The sequence below is a fragment of the Calliphora vicina genome, chromosome 5, assembly GCF_958450345.1.
Source record: "Calliphora vicina chromosome 5, idCalVici1.1, whole genome shotgun sequence".
Taxonomy (NCBI): domain Eukaryota; kingdom Metazoa; phylum Arthropoda; class Insecta; order Diptera; family Calliphoridae; genus Calliphora; species Calliphora vicina.
In genome coordinates this window covers 106,119,269-106,139,160 of record NC_088784.1, presented here as the reverse complement: position 1 = coordinate 106,139,160, position 19,892 = coordinate 106,119,269, and the positions used below count along the sequence as shown (strand labels likewise).

The 19,892-nt window shown below is 29.8% G+C and overlaps 1 protein-coding gene across 1 annotated transcript in view; it reads left to right on the top strand.

Annotated features, from left to right (window-relative positions):
• The first annotated feature begins 10,069 nt into the window (after positions 1-10,069).
• The window catches only part of LOC135959637 (Krueppel-like factor luna), a 314,200-nt gene continuing 304,377 nt past the window's right edge, over positions 10,070-19,892 (top strand). The window contains exon 1 of the mRNA XM_065510629.1: positions 10,070-10,376. Coding sequence (XP_065366701.1) covers positions 10,263-10,376 — 114 coding nt within the window. The 5' untranslated portion in view covers positions 10,070-10,262. The remainder of the gene's footprint in view (positions 10,377-19,892) is intronic.

Genomic DNA, 19,892 nt, shown 5'->3' with positions numbered 1-19,892 from the left:
AGAAAGAGTTCGGTCCGTGTAATACTTGTTTATAACAAATTTCATCATGATATTAATTATGAATGTCATTTTCTGAGGGGGACCTTATATGGGGACTAGGGACAATTATTGCATGATTTTCGTCATACTTTACAGTATAATTTCAGAGTATTTAGAAATAATTTGTGCAAAATGTTATCAGGATTGATATTTATGGCTGTATTTACAGTATTCCGAGGTGATATTTGTATGGGGGCTAGATGAAATCACACAAACCTTAGCAAGAAAGATTACTTGTGGAAAATATCTGACAGTTAGCTCCTTTAGTTTGGGCCCTGTTGTATTTTCAACAGACAGAAGGATGGACAGACGGACGGACGGACATAGCTAAATCCTCTTAGAATCTTATGAGGACCCAGAATATATACAAATATTTTGACATGTTACAAATGGAATGACAAAATCAATATACTACCCCTCAATTTTTTTTGATGGTTGGTATAAAAATGAGAAAAATTTCAGCTTTTAACACTACTCAATTTTAATTACATTTATTTTGTTTGATTTTTTTATTTTTTTTTTTGCTGTTGTTATTCCTGTTGTAGTGTTTAATCGTACCACGTGCATAACAGCCTGAATGCCGGCCCGGCTGCTTGACTGGCATATGATTGAAGTTCAATTTGATGTAATTTAAAATTTACAAATGACGACGATTGAGGATGATGATGATGTTGAGGATGTTGCTGAAAAATGAAAGGAGTTGGAAATGAAAATGCATTTTGTTTTAAAGTGTGTGTATTCAAGTGTTTAATATTCAAGTTCAGGGTTCTTTTTATATCCAGCACCAGCACTGTTGATATATATAAGGGTATATATCAGTTTGTCATTGCTTGTGTAACACTGAGAAATAGAAGATATTCTTGATCTTCTTGAAATTCTAAGTTATTTGTGAGTTTAAAACATGCTTACATTCAAAATACTTAATAAAATTAATGGAATTTCTAGCAAAATGTTTATTATTGTCCTAAACAGTTTGTTAATGAAAATTAGCAAAATCCTTGCAGTAGAAAGAAAGTTATTGATCGAAATGTAAGAAGACAACTTCAAACAAATTTGATATATATTCTTGATCCTTATGAAATTTTATCCTAAACATTATCGTATTGAAAATTAGCAAATTTGTTGCAGTAAAAAAAGTTATGCAACGAAATGTAAAAAAAAAGAATTTTATGATATTTTAGCTGAGTGTGTGTAAATCACGCTCACGTCTAAAACATTTAAGCGATTTAATTTGTTTTGCACCAAAATGTTTATCATTGTCCTAAGAAGTTTGCTATTGAAAATCAGCAAACTCGATTGTTTAACAAAAAAGTTATGGACCAAAATGTTAGACAACTCCAAAAAATTTTAAGTATTTTCTTAAAACAATTTCCAACAATGTTACTTTAACTTATTATGTTGTTTTTTTCTGCTTTGTTGTAGGAAAAGGCAACAGTAATATAAACCCAAACAGGCTCAGTTGGTGAAATCTTCGTAGACGACATTGTCTTTGACGATTTAAGTAAGACATGTCTTAAATCGAAGACAATTGAGGACAAGATGATCGACAATGTCTAGAATGTTGACGAAAAGTTGAGCGACATTGTTAACTTATAGCCGAACTTTTCATTGTTGTTGTATAAACTACAAACTGAGCGACTCTCTTTTAGTCGTTCACAATTTTCGCTTTTTTGATTTGTTCCTTATGTCTATCATATGTCTTCAACGTTGCACCTATCATTGATGACGTGGCCAACTGGGTGTATGTGTGAATGGGGATCTCTTTTAAAGCAGTGGTCGGCATCTTTATTTTCTGTTTTCGTTTGTGTTACACAATTTTCAATTTGTTAATTGATTTTAACTCAAATTCTCTTATATTGTGTTAATCTGAATAGTTGATTCTGTTCGGCCCCTGGTGGCTTTGAATGCATACCACTGCATTATCTGTATATAATTCTAGTTTTACATAAAGGCTATTTAAAATTCGCTATAGACTAACTAGTTTTGCTTTCCAATTTCTCATTTTATTTACTGCCTCTCAAGCTATTCCATTTGTTGGCTTTTTTTTGTACAGGGGCAAAGAATCAATATATTCAATGCAATGCCTTTTCATTACTACTGCAAATACAGTAACAAACAATCAGGTTTATTCCTGTACTAATTTTCAATTACCATAAATTACAGTAATACTAGAAATTTCAGATAACTTTTTGTATTTTTTAGAACTTATTTTCTTAATATTTTCATTTTCCTGAATAGAGCTGAATTTCTTTACTTTCAAATAGAACTTTATCACACTGGTTTTTTTCATACTTCTTACTTGGATTCTCTCTCTTTCATTATTTATATGCCGGTTGATTTTGTTTTTGAAACAAATCAGTAACAAATTGAATTCTCAACACTTTAGGTTTAGAGTTGCATTTCCCACTGCTTCATGTTGCAACTTCTGCTGGTAGTTTAAAAACAATGCAACCTAATGTAGAGGTGTTGCTTTTTGCTGATGGTGATGATGGTGGTTAATTTTTTTTATATTTTTTTTTGCTGAACAGAAATGTGTGAAAATGTTCCTGTTTCCTAAACAATAAAAATGATAGTTTTGCCCTCAATACTTTAGTAAATTTTAAATTCCAAATCGTTTTTAAAATTCTAATACTTTTTTGGTGAATTGGTAAATATCACCAGAAATTTTCATTACTATTGTATACTTATGTTTTGTTTTTAAAGAACTAGGAACTTAAATATTTCATTACTTTGGTATCACTGAAATAACTAATTACATGTAAGCACTAAAATAACTATTGGATTGTAATGATCCAAATTCTTTCCTAATATCTTTGCTGCAATCTAAGAGATTTTTTTTAATATTATGTTCTTTTTTCCAACTCCTAAATAATCCTTTGCTTTTCAATTACAATTGATCATTAATGGAATTTTTGTGAGTTTATAGTGGCAGCAATAAAAATTGCATGACTAAAGTAACACCTCTTAAAAATGCTGGTAGATTATTGTGTGTGTGAAAAGGCAACAGCTCTAGAGATTACAAACAGCAGTAGTGGATGATGGCAAGATTGGTTGAGTGTTTTTGTAAAGGAAAAACAATAGAAGCCAGCCACCACAATGTGTTGGAAATTAAAGACTTTTATGATTAAAGATAAAAATAGCACACAATAAATAGCATTCCAAAAAAGTCATTAAAAGGTTTTTTCTTTGATTTTCCCAAAAAAAAAAATGATAACAGATCAAATGCCCCTTGAGCCGGCTTCAATTTCTGCAAGTTTTGTAATTGTAGTAAAAGGATGTTGAAAATCATCAATGTTTGGCAATGGGAAATTGAAAGAAATAAACAAAAAGAAAAAACGTTTTAAAAAAGAATTGTTACATCGCATTGAATTTGAAACCTGAGACTTTTAATAAACGAGTATTTATATTTCTTTATTTACCTTTCTTTCTGTTTGTTGTTTTCCTCTAATGTGTCAGTTCATTTCACTCCCTTTCTAGTGACAACTACTTACTAAATGTTTGTATTTAGCGTTTGTTTTTGTTATTGTAATAAAGCAATAACAAGAACACTATTACTGCTACCACTACCGAAGAAAAGGTAAACAAAGCATTTTTTGTAAATAACCCAGCAGTTCTGGGAGAGTGACCCTATGAGAAGTTTGAACCTATGATTTAGGGTCAGAGGTTTTAAAGTGCTCTAGGCGGAAGTTAAATGAGTCTCGATATATATAGATTATAGAGACTCTCTGATAGCTGGTTTAAAGTAGTCAACGCTTGGAAATTCACATACCGGATACATAGAGCCAATTACCGTACTAGCTACCTAAGAGGTTACTTGACCACTTAAGCGTAAGCTAACATACCACCAATAGTCAGTCTAGAAAACAGCTCCTAATACAAAACCCAACCAAATACCAGCTACAAACCGACAGTCTAAAGGACAGTTCCTAGTATACAACCCAACCAGATACCAGCTATGTTCTTAGTACGAGTGTGTTCAGTAATGTTCTTAGTAATTGACTATTTCTCAGGGAATTCAAATAGATAGAGATTGGTTAATACTCTGTTTCTTGAAAACAGCCCATACTCTGAATCAGGCGCGGATCTAGAGGGTGTGAAATAGGAATTTTTCACCCCAAAACCGAAAAGTTTTCATATAAAAAAGAAGAAAAAAAGAACAATTTAGAACAAAATTTTGATTTCAAAGCCAACCCCCCCAAATGGTTGACCATATACTATATGCTGACTACAATAAAACAATGGGGAATTTTTCAAAATTTTTAGCTTCTATTTTAAAACATTTGTACAATATATATTTATTCAAAGTATTGGCCATAGCTATAACCTTTTCCCATCTTTCTGGCAACACATGGATTCCACGACAAAAAAACTGCTCATCTTTTGAGGTCAAGAACGAATCAAGTCAATATCTGGTCTTTGATCCAAAGTGAAGCGTATCCCAGAGAGAGCGTTCTGCATCGATCGAAACAAATAGTTTCCGGACGGTACAAGGTGTACTCTCAGGCGGGTGAGGCAAAACTTCCCAACCACTTCATTCTTAATTGATTTTAACAAGTATTGTAACATGTGGAATATTAAGGTTTCATGTCTGGTTGATGTCCAATGCTCGCTTCAATCGAATAAGTGGAGTTCCTTGTGATGGTTTGGCCAGGTTACAGCAGCTCATAATAGATAGGACCCTTTTGCTCCCAATAAATACAGAGCAATACCATAGCTTCATGGATATTTGGCTTTGGTGTCGATTCGTCTGATTGGTCGGGCTTCACATACGATCTCTTATGCTTCGGGTTATCGTAATGTATCCAGTTTTCATCACAAGTAATGATTAGGTTCAAAAATGATTTTCTTTCATAGTGTTCAAATATTATTTCGGACATGCAAAATCGCCTTTCAAGGTCTCTAGGCTTCAATTCGTATGGTACCCAATTTCCATGCTTTTGGATGAATCCTGATGCCCGCAAACGTTTTGAAATTGTTTCATGAGTTTTACAACAATCTTCATGGAGTAATGCCTCTATTTCATGGACTTCAAACTTTTCTGGCTGGCCTGGGCGATCTTTGTCTTCCGTTGAAAAAACCGGAAAGCTTTGGTGAGCAATCGGTGAGCTTCAGCCGCACTTTTTTTCAAATGAAAGAAGTAAAGTAATACTTTCCGCATATGACGCTTTGTTGGCACAATATCTGACTTTTTCGAAGCAAGAAAAAACTGTGTTGTTTACACTATAATGTTCAATAATAAAATGAGAATAAAGGACAGATATGTATCATTCAAAATGATAACTTTTGAGACTGCTGTTGATAACAGATAGTTTCAATCGACTATTAAAATTGTTTCTTATTTTGTTTTTTAAATTTTCGCAAATCTAGCCATTTTTACTTATTTTTGTTAAGTAAAATAACTACTTTTTGATATGACTACACTCTAGATTACTTATAACCACTAAAGTAACCATTTACTTCCCACTAGATTAACTAGGAAGTATAAAGCAACCAATTGACTTATCATGTTATTACAAAGAGTGCACAAGCAACGAATTACCCAAAAAATATATTAATTGGCAACAGCCAAGTAATTAGACAAGGGATACACTTTGACTTAATTGTAAAACTGCTGGGAATAAACTACCCCAACAACAACAAAATACAGTTCAATATCTTAAGAAATTTAAGAAAAAGAAGAATGGGAAAAAACTGACGTTTTTAAAGAAGTTGACATTTTGCCATAAACATACAAACTGTACCGTATCGTAACGTATTGTTTTATTAAACATCATCTCATATTTAAGGTAATAACGTAGCTATCGTACGCTAACAAATCATGTGCGTAATAATTTCATTTCAAAGACTTCTTCTTCATTACACCACCACTACTCTTCTCCAAAATTTCAAGTTGTTGTTGCTTTTTAGTACATATTAATAACATTTTGTTATTGTTGTTTTTTATATTATTAACGCCTGCTGTACCTATTCGTTGTTGTTGTTGTTTTTAAGGGCATTTTATTTTTTTTACTCTTTTGGATCTTATTTTCTCATACTTTTATTTTGTTTTGTTTCTTCTGTTTTGGTTCGTTCTTGTTTTGGTAAGTTTTTTGTTTTGATATCCAAATTTGGTTGGAGTTTTTCGGTTTTAATTTTTTTGGTTTTTGTTTCTGATGTTGTTGTTGTTGTTTTGATTAAGCCCCGTGTTTTGTATGCCAACCATAAACAATTTTCTATATACAAAACCGAAAAACACAACAATGAAACCCTTTCAAAAGAGAATTAATACAAAAACAGTTTCTGTGTTTGGTGTTTTTTGTTATTGTAAAAGAAATAAACCACAAAAGGTTAAGAAAAAAGGGGGAAAATTTGAAGTATTTTTAACAAAAAACGTGTGCTAAGTTTATTATTAATTTAATAATAATCCCAGAAAAGAACTTGTAAATGATTTGCAATAAATAAAAAATATACTTTTCAACGACTTCTACAATATGTACTTGGAAGTAGCCGAATGGAATTTTTTAAAAAAAAGCAATAAACAATGTTAATACTGGATTGAAGCAATAACCGATCTGTGATAAATACCTATTTAATTAATAAATCAGAAGTGTCCAAAATTATTTAAAAAAAAATCATGAGAATTTACGAGAAAGACACACAGAGAAAACAGATTCGTGATAGCAACCGAATTTGTTTCCAATCGAATGATTCTATCTTAGTGACCGAATTTTACAGTTGTGACTACAATATTTTGTAACTAAAATTTGGTTGGAACTGAAATTCTTCTTTATCAACTGACTTTCTGTTGTTAGAACTGAAAAATTCAATGTGTGCAACCGAATCATTCGATTGACAACAAATTCGGTTGCTATCACGAATCTGTTTTCTCTGTGCAAGATAATTTAATAGCAAGAAAGTTTAAGAAATTCTCAAAAATGTTATCCCTGGGAGGGTATAAATAATCTAAAATTGGAAATTAGTTCTTTAACTATTAGCCGCAAGGCAAATGTCTTGCCGCGCGAATGAAACCTTTTATTCCAACAAATTTGCCAAAGAACATATAAACTAGTCGAGGCAGTGATGGGAAAATATTTGTAAGACAGTCGCAGGGAAAAAGGCTGGATCTCAAGTACACAACTAAAATTGTGAAGTTTGGAGCTGGCAATATTATGGTGTGTGTATGTTTTTCAGGGCAAGGTATGGGTCCAATTCATATCAGAAAATATACTATGACTGTAATCGGATACAGATCCATTTTAAACGATGTAATGTATCCATAAGCCGGGAAAATATGTCCCTAGTTTGGAGATCAGTATCAAGAACATATTTTTTTTTTTTATAAATTTTCTATATATTTTCAAAATATGAAAAAGTGCAATATTTGTGACGGACTGAGTTTTAAACTGGCATAGTTTTAGAAATATGTAATAAATTCTTTATTTATTAACAAAACTCAATGAAATTTTCAACTTTGAAATGCCTATAACTTGGAAATTATAAGAGATAAATAGCATGCCAAGCGCTTTCCAAAAATGAAAAAAAAACTTTAAAATAGAATGGGATACAAAAAAATTGCATGTGTTTAAAAATTTTACATGTCGATGGTATCCTACTTTGAGCCACCATAGCGCCGCCCCTGGAGCATTTGTAGGGACCATTTTTATAACATGAACTCCAATACTCCTTGGCTACTCTGACGTCAAGTTTTGTCCCGATCGGACCAGCCGTTTAGAATACTGCCCCACTGTGCGTGCATTGAAATTGACCATATTCGTACGACCCCATTCAAATATTGTCCCGATTAAGGGAATTATGGAGTGATAACAATAAGAACTGATTTTTAGCAAAATACAAATTTGGAAACATTGGAAAATAATTAAGAAATTGTTTTAATTTCGAAATTAATTTGTAAAAATTAATATGAAACAAGTAAGAGTGCTATATTCGGCTGTGCCGAATCTTATATACCCTTCACCATATTATACTTCAAAATTTTAAATATTTTTAGGTAAACAAAATCGAAATCATTTTTTGGAAAAATTTTTTTTCGATTATTTTAAATTTTTTTTTAATTTTTTTTTTAAAAATTTAAAATATTTTTTTTGTTAAATATGTATTAAAATTTTTTTTGTTCAATTTAAAATTTTTTTTTTTTTAAATTTTAAAATTTTTTTTTGTGTTTTAAATTTTTTTTTTCCGATTTTGACCCATTGTAGGTCCAACTTACTATGGTCTTATATACGTCGTTGCAAATGTCTTTGAAATATCTATCATTAGATATCCATATTGTCTATAGTAATGTCTTAGTAATCCAGATATAGGTCAAAAATAGGTCAGAAATCGAGGTTGTCTTGGTTTTTTCCTCATATCTCAGCCATTTGTGGACCGATTTTGCTGATTTTAAATAGCAAAATTCTCGAAAGCATGTCTGACAGAATTATTGAAGATTTGGATCCCGAAGATATCTGGGGTCTTCAGAAAATTGATTTCAACAGACAGACAGACGGACAGACAGACAGACGGACATGGCTTAATCGACTCCGCTATCTATAAGGATCCAGAATATATATACTTTATAGGGTCGGAAATGAAAAATGTAGAAATTAAAAACGGAATGACAAACTTATATATACCCTTCTCACGAAGGAGAAGGGTATAAAAAGATGAAAATTCAACTTAGGTCTATGGTATGTTAAATTAATAGCTGGTAAAGCTTTCTCTTCACTACTTCTATTTTGCTTCTTTGGAAGTTCTTTAATCAAAACATTTAAACTCTGGCAGAGCTACAGTGTGCCAATTTTCGCTACTTCGGAATCTTGCCATCAACTTCATTTTTGATTCCTTGGAAGTTCTTTTCATATGGAGTTTCTCTTAATAGTTTGCACTTAAAATGTGTATAAATGAGTGTTTCCAGTTATAGGTGGAGGTACTTTCTTTCTCATAATGTTTTGTTAAACAAATTTCATTAATTTCGCCTAAATACCTTTTCTAATTTATTTTTAATTTTTATTTATTCTTTATAAAAATAAAGCTATTACTTTCAATATATATAAAAACTGTACTCCAAACACAGTTGCTTGTTTGGCTAACACGTTAAAATACTAATACGAAATTCTCAATAATGCAACATAGAGTGGAGTGGAATGGAATGAATGGTGGTGGTGGCATAAACCTACAATGTGGCAACAACAGGCATTTGAGTGTCTGTCCGTTCTACAGGCCGGCTGACAGTAGTAGTAGTGGTCTTAGCAAGTAATAGTAACAAATAAATTTTTGTTGTTTTACTTTACTGTAGTTGTTGTTGTTACTATAAACCCAGTTAACACATACATGTGGCCATATAGACACACTCACTCACTGTTACCAGGTTTTCAAAGAATCCCCTTTTGAAAGAAAACAAAACCAACAAATTGAAAATAAAAATAATAAAAAGAGAAAGAGAAAGGGAAAAAAAAGAAAAACGAAACAGAATTTTATTTAAAACCAAACAAACATTTACTGGCAACAAAATGTGTAGGTCACTGAACCGAACTCAAAAGGTGTTTTTCTATTTTTTTGTTTTTTGGAAATACTTATTAGTTTTGGTAAAAACACATTAATAAAATAACAAGGGAAATGTAAAAAAAAAATCTGACCACTAATAAAATAAAATATTAATACAAAAATTAACAAAAAAAACAAAAGGGAATAATTGAGTATTGAGTGCTGCACTTGGCATACATAATTAACTTTAGCCACTTGTTGTTTAAATTAAATATTATTTTTTTTTTTTTATTAATTTTTAGAATATTTTTATTTTAGGAAATGATTTTTTAGTTTAAAATTAACATAAATTTTAAAAATAATATTAAATTTATTTGTTTTATTTTCTTTACAGGTTTTGACTACAATTCCTTGCTTGAAACTTAAATCAAGAAAATATTTTTAAAATAAATACAAAAAGATGAAAAAATATTAAAATTAAAGCAAAAAATAAAAAATAAAATATTTTACTTAAATTAAGAAATTAAAGAAATCAGAAAAAAATAATTTATAATAAAAAATCTATGAAATCCTTTACAGAAAAGTGTTAAAAATAGTGTTTTTTTGGTAATACATATTGTAAGAAATCGGGGCTTTTAAGTGTTTGAATAAAGAAAAAAAGAGCCTTTTTGTTAAAAAAAATTAAAAAAAAAATAAATCAATTTTCTTAAGTGCTGGCCTAATAAAAAATTTTCATCACGGAGTCCTGGGATTTACATAGTATGGACGTCAATATGGATATATTACCAAGTGGGAATATTTTCAGCGAATTGGAACGCATCTGCACAACTGGATATTTTTCATCACAGCCCTCGATTGAGGATCAATGGCAACAGGTGAGTGTGTGGAGAAAAAATAAAAATAATAATCATGACTAGAGATGCTAATCGGGACTGATTTTTGAAAATCCCGGTATTCGGGATTTGGTAAAAAATCTAAAATCCCGAAAATTATAAGAAAGAAACGTACATAATTATGTCTTTACAATTGAAAGGAAATTTTTTATTTAGCAATTAATTTTTATTAGACACTAAAAAGCATAAAATACTTGCATGAATACATTATATAAGATAGGATTTGATTTTAGACCTATGGTTTCTTGAGGAAACTTTCTTAGAATTTTCCGTAGATTGTGTTTCTGCTATACGATTTTTTACTTTTTGATCGTCCATACAAATCGATCCAGCCTAATGTACATACTGGTAAAAACAGTACCTTATCTTTTATCTTTTAGCCTTTTAGCAATCGAAATATTTTCATTTTGTTCGAGCTCCACATCTGAGATAAAATCTATTTCATTTGAAGAGGATTAAAATTGCGTTTTCCTTTATTAACTATATTGTAGCAGGAGTTGAGCTTAACAACTTTTCTGAACATTACTTTGCGATATTCGGGCATGTAGAATGTCAAAATGCATGAAAAAGGCACACAAAAATGACAATTTCCCCTATTTATTTATGAAAAAAGGGATTTGGAAAATCCCGAAAATCCCGAGATTTAAAATTAAAAAATCCCGGGCTTATAAGCGAATGTGAAAGAACTTTGAAAATGTCTTCAATTTTAACATTATTTATTATACCCTTTACCGTGAGTATTAAGGCTATATATAAGATTGTCATTCCGTTTGTAATTTCTACATTTTTCATATCGGAGTCTATATAGCCATGTCCGTCTGTATGTTGAAATCTACATTCCGTAGCTCCCAAATAACTTACAAACATGATTGATATATCAATATATCGGAAATACTTCCGACTCGTTTGCTATTTAAAATCGAGAAAATCGCCCACAAATGTCTGAGATATAAGGAAAAAACCGGGACAACCTAGATTTTTGGCCTATTTTTGATGTATATCTGGGTTACAAAGTCATTAACATATACAATATGGATATCTAATGATAGATATTTCAAAGTCCATTGCAACGATGTATATAGTAAGTTGGACACCTACAGTGGGTCAAAATCGGGAAAAATATTTTGTATCACGAATTTTTTTTTCACCAAAAAAAATAGTTTGTCATATATTTTTTTCACTAATAAATATGAAAAAATTAAAAAAAAAATTTTAAAAAATATTTGAAAAAAAATTTGAAAAAATTTAAAATTTTTTTTATCTAAAAAAATTAAAAATTTATATTTTAAAGTATAATTTGCTATAGGTTTTTGCCTGACTACTTAAAACTTAAACATTCCTATTTCAATCATTTACTGCTGCGTAGCCAATTATTCCTTAATTCTAAGAAACATTTGCTGAATAATTTGTATAAATTACTACTAACACTAAATATAGACAATAAAAATCATCATCATGCCCCCCACCTTTATTTCTTTTTTATAACAAAAAAAAAAACATTATTGTTTGTTTATGAATTTTATTTAAAAAAAATCTAGATTTTCTTTGGGAATCCAAAAAAGTACTGTAACATTTCCCAACACTATTTACGCACATTGTATAGAGTCATAATGGAAATTGTTTATTTGAACAGTTTCAACTGCAAAATCAAGTCAAATAGACAGATTGAAATACTTAAAATCAATACAAATTCGTTTTTTTTTGGGGGGGGAAATTGGAATTGTAGGTTCAATAAAATTAAAACAAAATCTAAACAAATTGTAAACAAATAAAGTATTAACAATAACAAAACAACTAAAATATATAGGCAGCAGCATGTTAAAATCTAAACATTTATTGCTAATAACCCTGCATTGTTAATAGGGGTAATGTTGGCCTTTTAGTTAGTGTTTTTCTTTAATGTCAGTTTACTTTTCTGCTATTTGCAGAGCTGTGGAATTATTGCAATTATTACTTTATAGCTCCCAGGTAATCTAGTAAAGAGTCAATTGTCTCTTTTGTGTGCCTAAGTAATCAGGCGGGTAGTCTGTTCGATTGTTTTTTTTTTAATGTTTTGCTTTAAGAATTAGCTATTTCACTTAGCAGAAATAATCTTTTGCAGAGTCAGTGGTCACTAAGGGTCAGTAGAATTGTGCAGTGGTGAGCCCAAATATTAGCTAAAAATCACTAGTTCATGACCAGTCTCCAGAACTGCTGGCAGTCATACTTAGCAAACAATACAGTTTTGTCTGTATGTGTAAAGTGTCTGAGTAGTATTTTGTAAATAATCTCAGTCTTTCACTCTCCATTTTGAAAGAGAATTTTGTAAATGCTTTTAAAACAATTTGCCAATATTATTTATTATTAAAAGCAAAAATAAAAACAAGAAAAATTATGATACAACTTATAAATGAATGAAAATAGTTTTAATTTATTAAAAACTAAATCTTGAAAATTTGTTATACTAAATATTAAAACATTGTTTGTTTTTGTATTCATCTTAAATTCATAGGAATTAAGAAATTGAAATTTTATTTTTAAAGCAATGCAAAAAAAGAAGAAAATAAACAAATAATCAATGATTTATGGCAATTTTGATGGGGAAAAACTAATAAATAATTAAACAAAATATCCAACAATAAATAAAGAGAATGTATAAACATGAAATGAAATTTCAACATGATGAAATTTTAATAAAATGTAAAAAAAAATAAATAGTTTTAGTAATAAATTGATAGGCCTAGCAAAGTTTTGTAACAACAAACAGACACAACCAGGTAACACTTTTGATATGGTTTAAGTTTGTCATACAACAAAATAAACTGATAGATGCTTGTACAAAAGTTTGTAACAACCAAATGATATGAAATCAATGAACACTATAACTATAAATTGATAGTTTAGTTGCTTCTACAACAGTTTGTAACAGCAAACAATAATGTTTGTTTAAGTGCTGGCTCACAATTCAAATGATAATTATAACGTTTATTGCTTTGATTTTGCAATTATGTTTTTCTAATGGCTTTGTTTGCTTTTGCCAAAGTTTTGCTTTGGCAATTAAATCTATAAATATTTGTAGAAAAACTTTCTGGGCCTGTTACTGTGCAAACAAAACAACACAATAAAAAGAATGCTATGCAAATTAATTTGTTTATTAAAAGGAAAATTTAGCTGATATTTTTGTAATAAATTGTGTGAAATATAGGAAAAGAGAGAAAAAGCGCCACAACAACAAAAACAACAACAACATAATTAATGAGCGTAAAATAACGGATGTTTTTTCCTATTTCCGTTGACTTCCGTTTGTTTATTTATTTGTCGTTTGTTATTATTATTATTTTTGTTGTTTGCTATTGCAGGCTTTTGTTTTTGTTTTAATAACCAGCCCCACTCATTACATTCTACAGGCAACAACACTCCAGCCATCTCCCTCCATCTCTTCCCTGTATTTATAACTTTGTTTATTTTTCTATTTCTACAATGCGTAACAGAGAAAAAAAAACATTTTCCCATCATAAAAAAACAAGAAAATCTAGTAGAAAATATTAAAAATTTTCTCAGTTTTTTTACTTATTCATTAAATTTGTTGTTACTTTTTCTCTCTTTCTCTAAATTTTGTTTACAAAATTTTCCCAAACTATAATGTGCGTATGAGTGCTTATGTACGTAGATACGTGTAGCTTGTCATGTAGCAAGTGTTAATTTCTTTCAATTTTCTTGGTAAATGAAAAATGTATACAAGTTATTAACAGCAACCAGCAACCAAAGCAAACCGAAGCATACATTTTGTATTCAAGTACTTTCTTTAGATTTAAACGGATTTTCAGTCTTTCAGCACAGTATTTTTTTTTTTGTTTCATGACTTACACACGTATGTAAATACTGTTGCACATGTGGCAATTTTCTTGCTTAGTTGTAGCATGAAAAGAAAATCAAAATATTTTTAATTTCTTAAAGATTTTCTTTATGGAATTTACAATGAGATTTTTACATTCTTAAAAAAAAGTTTTTTCTGAGCAGGAAAATGTAATGGGTTTGTTTATTAATGTTTGAAGAATGTGAAGAAATTTTTTGCTTTTTGACAAATTTAAATGCTAAATGATTTTCCATGAGAACAAATACCTATAATTTGTATTTATTTGTTCTCATCAAGAAGATATTAAATTTGTAATAAATAACAAAGAAATTAGTTCACGTTTATTTATTGCAGCAGCAGCATTTTCATGATTTTTATGTTACTCCTAGTAAGACGCGGATCCAAGGGGGAGGGAAAAGAAAATAAATGAAAGTTTTCATTAAACCTAACCCGCCCTCAAATGGTTGAGTTGGATACTCCATGCTTCTAGTCCAGTTCTTCTGTGACATTATTTTTCATTAATATTTCCGAGAATCTCCAACCGCTCTCTGGTGACAATCGGCTTTCATATTGTTGGTTTTGAAAGGTAGTTGTTCATTGGTGTACTTGTGCATTCAATTGGTCCCTTTGTGTTTCCTAAAAAGATAAGAGGAGATAAGGTAAGAATTTTAGAAAATAGAATAGGTGATAATATTGCATTCAAAATTTAAAGAGCTTCAGATAAGTTGAAAATAAAAGCTAAAGTTCCAGTTAATCGCAGTAAAGTAATCCGGATTTACAATATCTATCATCAAATATTGTAAATCCCCATTCAAAAATCTAAAACATCCAAAAAATGTTGTTCATGAAACTCAAAGCATAAGCGATGGTAGCTCATTTCGCAGCCCACCTGCGGCATTTATGGTTTGATTTTCCTCATTTTTGATAGCAACCTAATTCGGAGCTTGCTCGTTATATTGATGTATAATTAATTTTCGTAAGTTAATTGGGGGTTTCGCAATATTAATTTAAACACACAACCATTGAATGGGTGGACTTAAAAATGTGGAATTTTTTAAAATTTCGGCTTTAAAATTTTCGGCGTAGCCCAGAGAGAGCGTTCTGCATCGATCGAAACAAATAGTAGTCGGGCGGTGCACGGTCTGGACTATAAAGCGGTTGAGGCTTCATTCTAAATACTTTTTAACAAGTATTGCATAATGAGGCCCAGCATTGCCATGATGGCATATTACGGTTTCATGTCTGGCCGCATATTCTGGTCGTTTTTCGGCGAATTCGCTTCAAACGCATCAGTTGCGTTCGTACAGGTTCCCTGTGATAGTCTGGTCTGGCCAGATTTCAGCAGCTCATAACTGATAAACCCCTTTTGCTCCTATCAAATATAGAGAATTATCTTAGCGCCATGGATATTTGCTTTGGTGTCGATTCGGGCGGTTGGACGGGCGTCACATACGATTTCTTACTCTTCGGATAGTAATATATCCATTTTTCATCGCAATTAATGATTCGGTACTAAAATCATTTTCTGTTATAGCATTCAAGCATCATTATTCATGTTCTCTCAACTTCATATCGTATGGTACTCAATTTCCCTGCTCTTGAATGAATCTAGCTGCTCGCGAACGTTTTGAAATTGCTACTAGAGTAGCTGATTTTGCAAGCTCTTGTTGAGTTTTGCAACAATCTTCAGGGAGTTGCCTCCAATTCATGATCTTTAAACTTTTTTCAAACTTTGGCCTGGACGATTTTTGTCTTCCGTGTCAATAGCACCACTTTTGAACCGCACAAACCATCTCCCTGTTTTTGCATACTACCTCTGTCATTTATGGTTTCATTAATCCATAAACCTAATCGTGATCATAGCCGTTATATAGATATATTATTCGTGTTCGTGAGTTATTTGGGGGATATGGAATATTAAAGGAGACACGAACATCTTTATTTCACTGTTTGCTTAATAATAATAGAAATTTCAAAATGTTTGTAATATTTTCCTTAACACCTAAGCTTCTGTGTTTATATTTTCACACTTCTTTTCATAAATTTTAGAATTCTCAATTAGTTTAACATTTAAACTAAATAATCCTCCAAATATTTGATTGCTTATGTTTAAGAGCAGTCGTACCAGTATTTGCCTAAAAATTATGATCTTCCTCTACTTGGTTATAGCTTTTCATCATTACCCAGTAGTTTTAATAGCTGGCTTGTTTTTAGGACAAAAATGTCTTTAGTGATTAGTTACTTGGCTTAACTCATATGGTTTATTTTGGTTTCTTTTAGATTACTTAACAACTTCCAGGTAATCTAGCGTGTAATCAGTTCCCTAAGTAATCTGAAGAGTAGATTATTTTATTTTCAGTAGTGACTAGTTACTTGGCATGACATGGTTTCTTTTGGTATGCTTAGTAAAATCAATAGATTACTTTACAGCTTCCAAGTAATCTAGTAAAGAGTCAATTGTCTCTTTAGTATACCTAAGTAATCTAGAGAGTAGCCTGTTTTATTTGGTTATATTTTTTTAGAAGAAATAGTTGTCAATGGCCACTATGTAGCCACATGTAATCTAGAGTGTAATCTATGTATGATGAGTTGACTTGTTAAAATAACTAATGATCGGTGAAATCACCATATCGGTGCTGGTTTCCGGCACTACTGGTTATTGATTTTTCCGATGTTCCTTTGTTGTTTTTGCTGTGGCTGACCGTCTATATTTTCTTTTTGTAGTTGTAGTTTATTGTATAAACATTTGTCTATGTGAAAATTATTGAAACTAAAGTTTTATATAACAACAAAATCAAAACAATTTATGTTTTTTTTTACCAAATGAAAACTTATTATTTTTTTTTGTTTATTTTAAATGCAAACATGCTCTGATCATTTTCTATTTAAGCAAAAAACAATTTAAAATTTTTATTTTATGTTTTTTTCTGGCTTTTTTACTCTGCCTTTTTCCAATTGCTATATTTAAATCCATTTGTAGTTTGTAGTTCAAGTGTGTGTGAATGTAGTATTTTTGCAATATTTTTATTGTGGCTCATAATTATAAAATAAACTTATGAGGTTGAAGGCTTTTAATAAAATAAAATTAAAATAAAATGCTTTAGCACTTGTTGGTTTGTGTGTAAAACTTTATACTCACTCATACACTTGTGGTGTTAGTAGTATTTTTTATTATTTTTTTCTGTTCAATTATTATTGTATTATTTCAGCTGTTTTTATCAAGTATTAAGAAGTATGTAGGTATTTGATGTATGAATAATTGAAATACCAATGTTATTAAATAAGCTCAGTACAGAGGTTTTAATTCAAATCAGGAAAATATTAATAATATTGAGATAAAATTCAATATATAACGATTAAATATTACAAATTGGTATTTATTTAAGAATTGGCCTGACATGAAATGGTTTTTGCTAAAAGTTTTCTGCTAAAACTTAACTTTTCATTGCTGTTTAATGATTTGGAAGTAGTTCAGTAATATCTAAATTACATTACCACCACCCTGTACTTAGCTATAGCTTTTTCAAATAACAAAAGCTCTTTGCACATTAAGAACCAAGAGCAAGTTTAAAACTATAACCAAAGAGACCTAATGAAGTTTGTAGCTCATTTCAACTTGAAATTTAAAAGACTGGCAATTCAATATTTGTTGAAATTCTTTAAATTGTTTATTCTTTCTCTTTGATTTCCCTTAATCATTCAGGCTTAAAGATAAAATTCTTTTTCCTTTTTGGCGAAAAAAGTCATTCATTCAAAAAAAAAAAAACATTTAAATATCAGCTGGCATATAATTGTTATCTTTGCTGCTGCCATTGTTTTTTTTTTGTTGTTGTAGAAATTGTGATAAGACTTGGTCTTGGTCTTGCTCCAATGTTATCTCTCATTTCTTTCAATTATTGTTTTTGTTTATTAATAAATTGTTTATAAAACATTTATTATTTTTTAATACATATATTTGCATTTTTTTTAAATATAGACTTAAAGCAAAAAAAAAATATAAAAAAAAACGATAAGCCACTTTGACATGGAGGGGAAAATTTATTTTAAATTTTTCACAACTATAAGGAATAATAAAAGAACTAGAGAATGAGGTCAACAGAAATGGAAAATTTTAATTTAGCAGGAAATTTTTAATTTTTAAAAATTCATAAAAAAATAGAAAATGATCCAGAATACTAATTTTTATTCTTTATTCAAAAATCGAAATATGTGGCCAATAAAACAAGTCATATTTCATTTAAATCGATAAACAATTGATGACTTTATTTACAGTTAAGCGATACTAGCTTATTTTCCCAGAAATAACAAATATCTGTAATTTACTTGCCTCCTAACTCAGCCATTTATGTAACGATTGTAACGATTTTCAATAGCAAACTAACTTATACCTTGCTCTATATAATGATGTAACAGTAATGTTGGTAACATATTTGGGATCTTCGTAATACCGAAACTAAACTATTGAGGTTGGTCTTAATTGTTGGTATAATTAAAGTAAATTCTAATTTAAATTTCTTCCAAATATTAACAGCATTATATTCTAAGCTGCTTAATAGTTTTGCAGTTAATAACAAAAAAAAGTTTCTTTAACAAATTTTTTTGGAAAATTTTTTATTTTTTAAAAATTCCTAAAAAATCGAAAACTATCAACAATTTTAGTTTTTATGCTTAGATCATAAAGTTAAATCTGTTGACAGTAAAACGAGCTATATTTCTTTAAAATCGATAAACAATTGATGACTTTATTTACAATATAGCGATATTAGCTTATTTTCCCAGAAATTGCTATTAACTGTAACTTACTTGCACCCTACCTCAGCCAATTGTAGACTGATTGTTGCGATTTTTAATAGTAATCTAACTAGGACCTTGCTCGATATATGGATGTATTATTAATGTTCCTAGCATATTTAGGGTCTTCGTAAAATTGATTTAAACACACAAAATACATCAATATTCCGCAAAAAATTTCATTAAAAAATTTTATTTTTTAAAAATTCATAAAAAATCAAAGACTATTAATAATTTTAGTTTTTATTCTATGGTCATAAAGCTAAATATGTTGCAAATAAAATAAGCCATATTTTGTTAAAATCGATAAACAATTCATGACTTTATTTACAATTAAGTGATATTAGCTTATTTTCTCAGAAATTGCGATTAACTGTAACTTACATGCATCCCACCTCAGTCATTTATTGAGTGCTTGGGCCAATTTTTAATAGTAATCTAACTAGGACCTTGATCGCTATATTTATGTAACATTAATGTTCCTAGCATATTTGGGGTCTTCGTTAAATTGATTTAAACACACAAAATACATCAATATTCCGAAAAAAATTTCATTAAAAATTTTTATTTTTTAAAAATTCATAAAAAAATCAAAGACAATTAATTATTTTAGTTTTTCTTCTTTGGTCATAAAGCTAAATATGTTGTAAATGAAATGAGCCATATCTTGTTAAAATCGATAAACAATTGATGACCTTATTTACAATTAAGCGATATTAGCTTATTTTCTCAGAAATTGCGATTAACTGTAACTTACATGCATCCCACCTCAGTCATTTACTGAGTGCTTGGGCCAATTTTTAATAGTAATCTAACTAGGACCTTGATCGATATATGGATGTATTATTAATGTTCCTAGCATATTTGGGGTC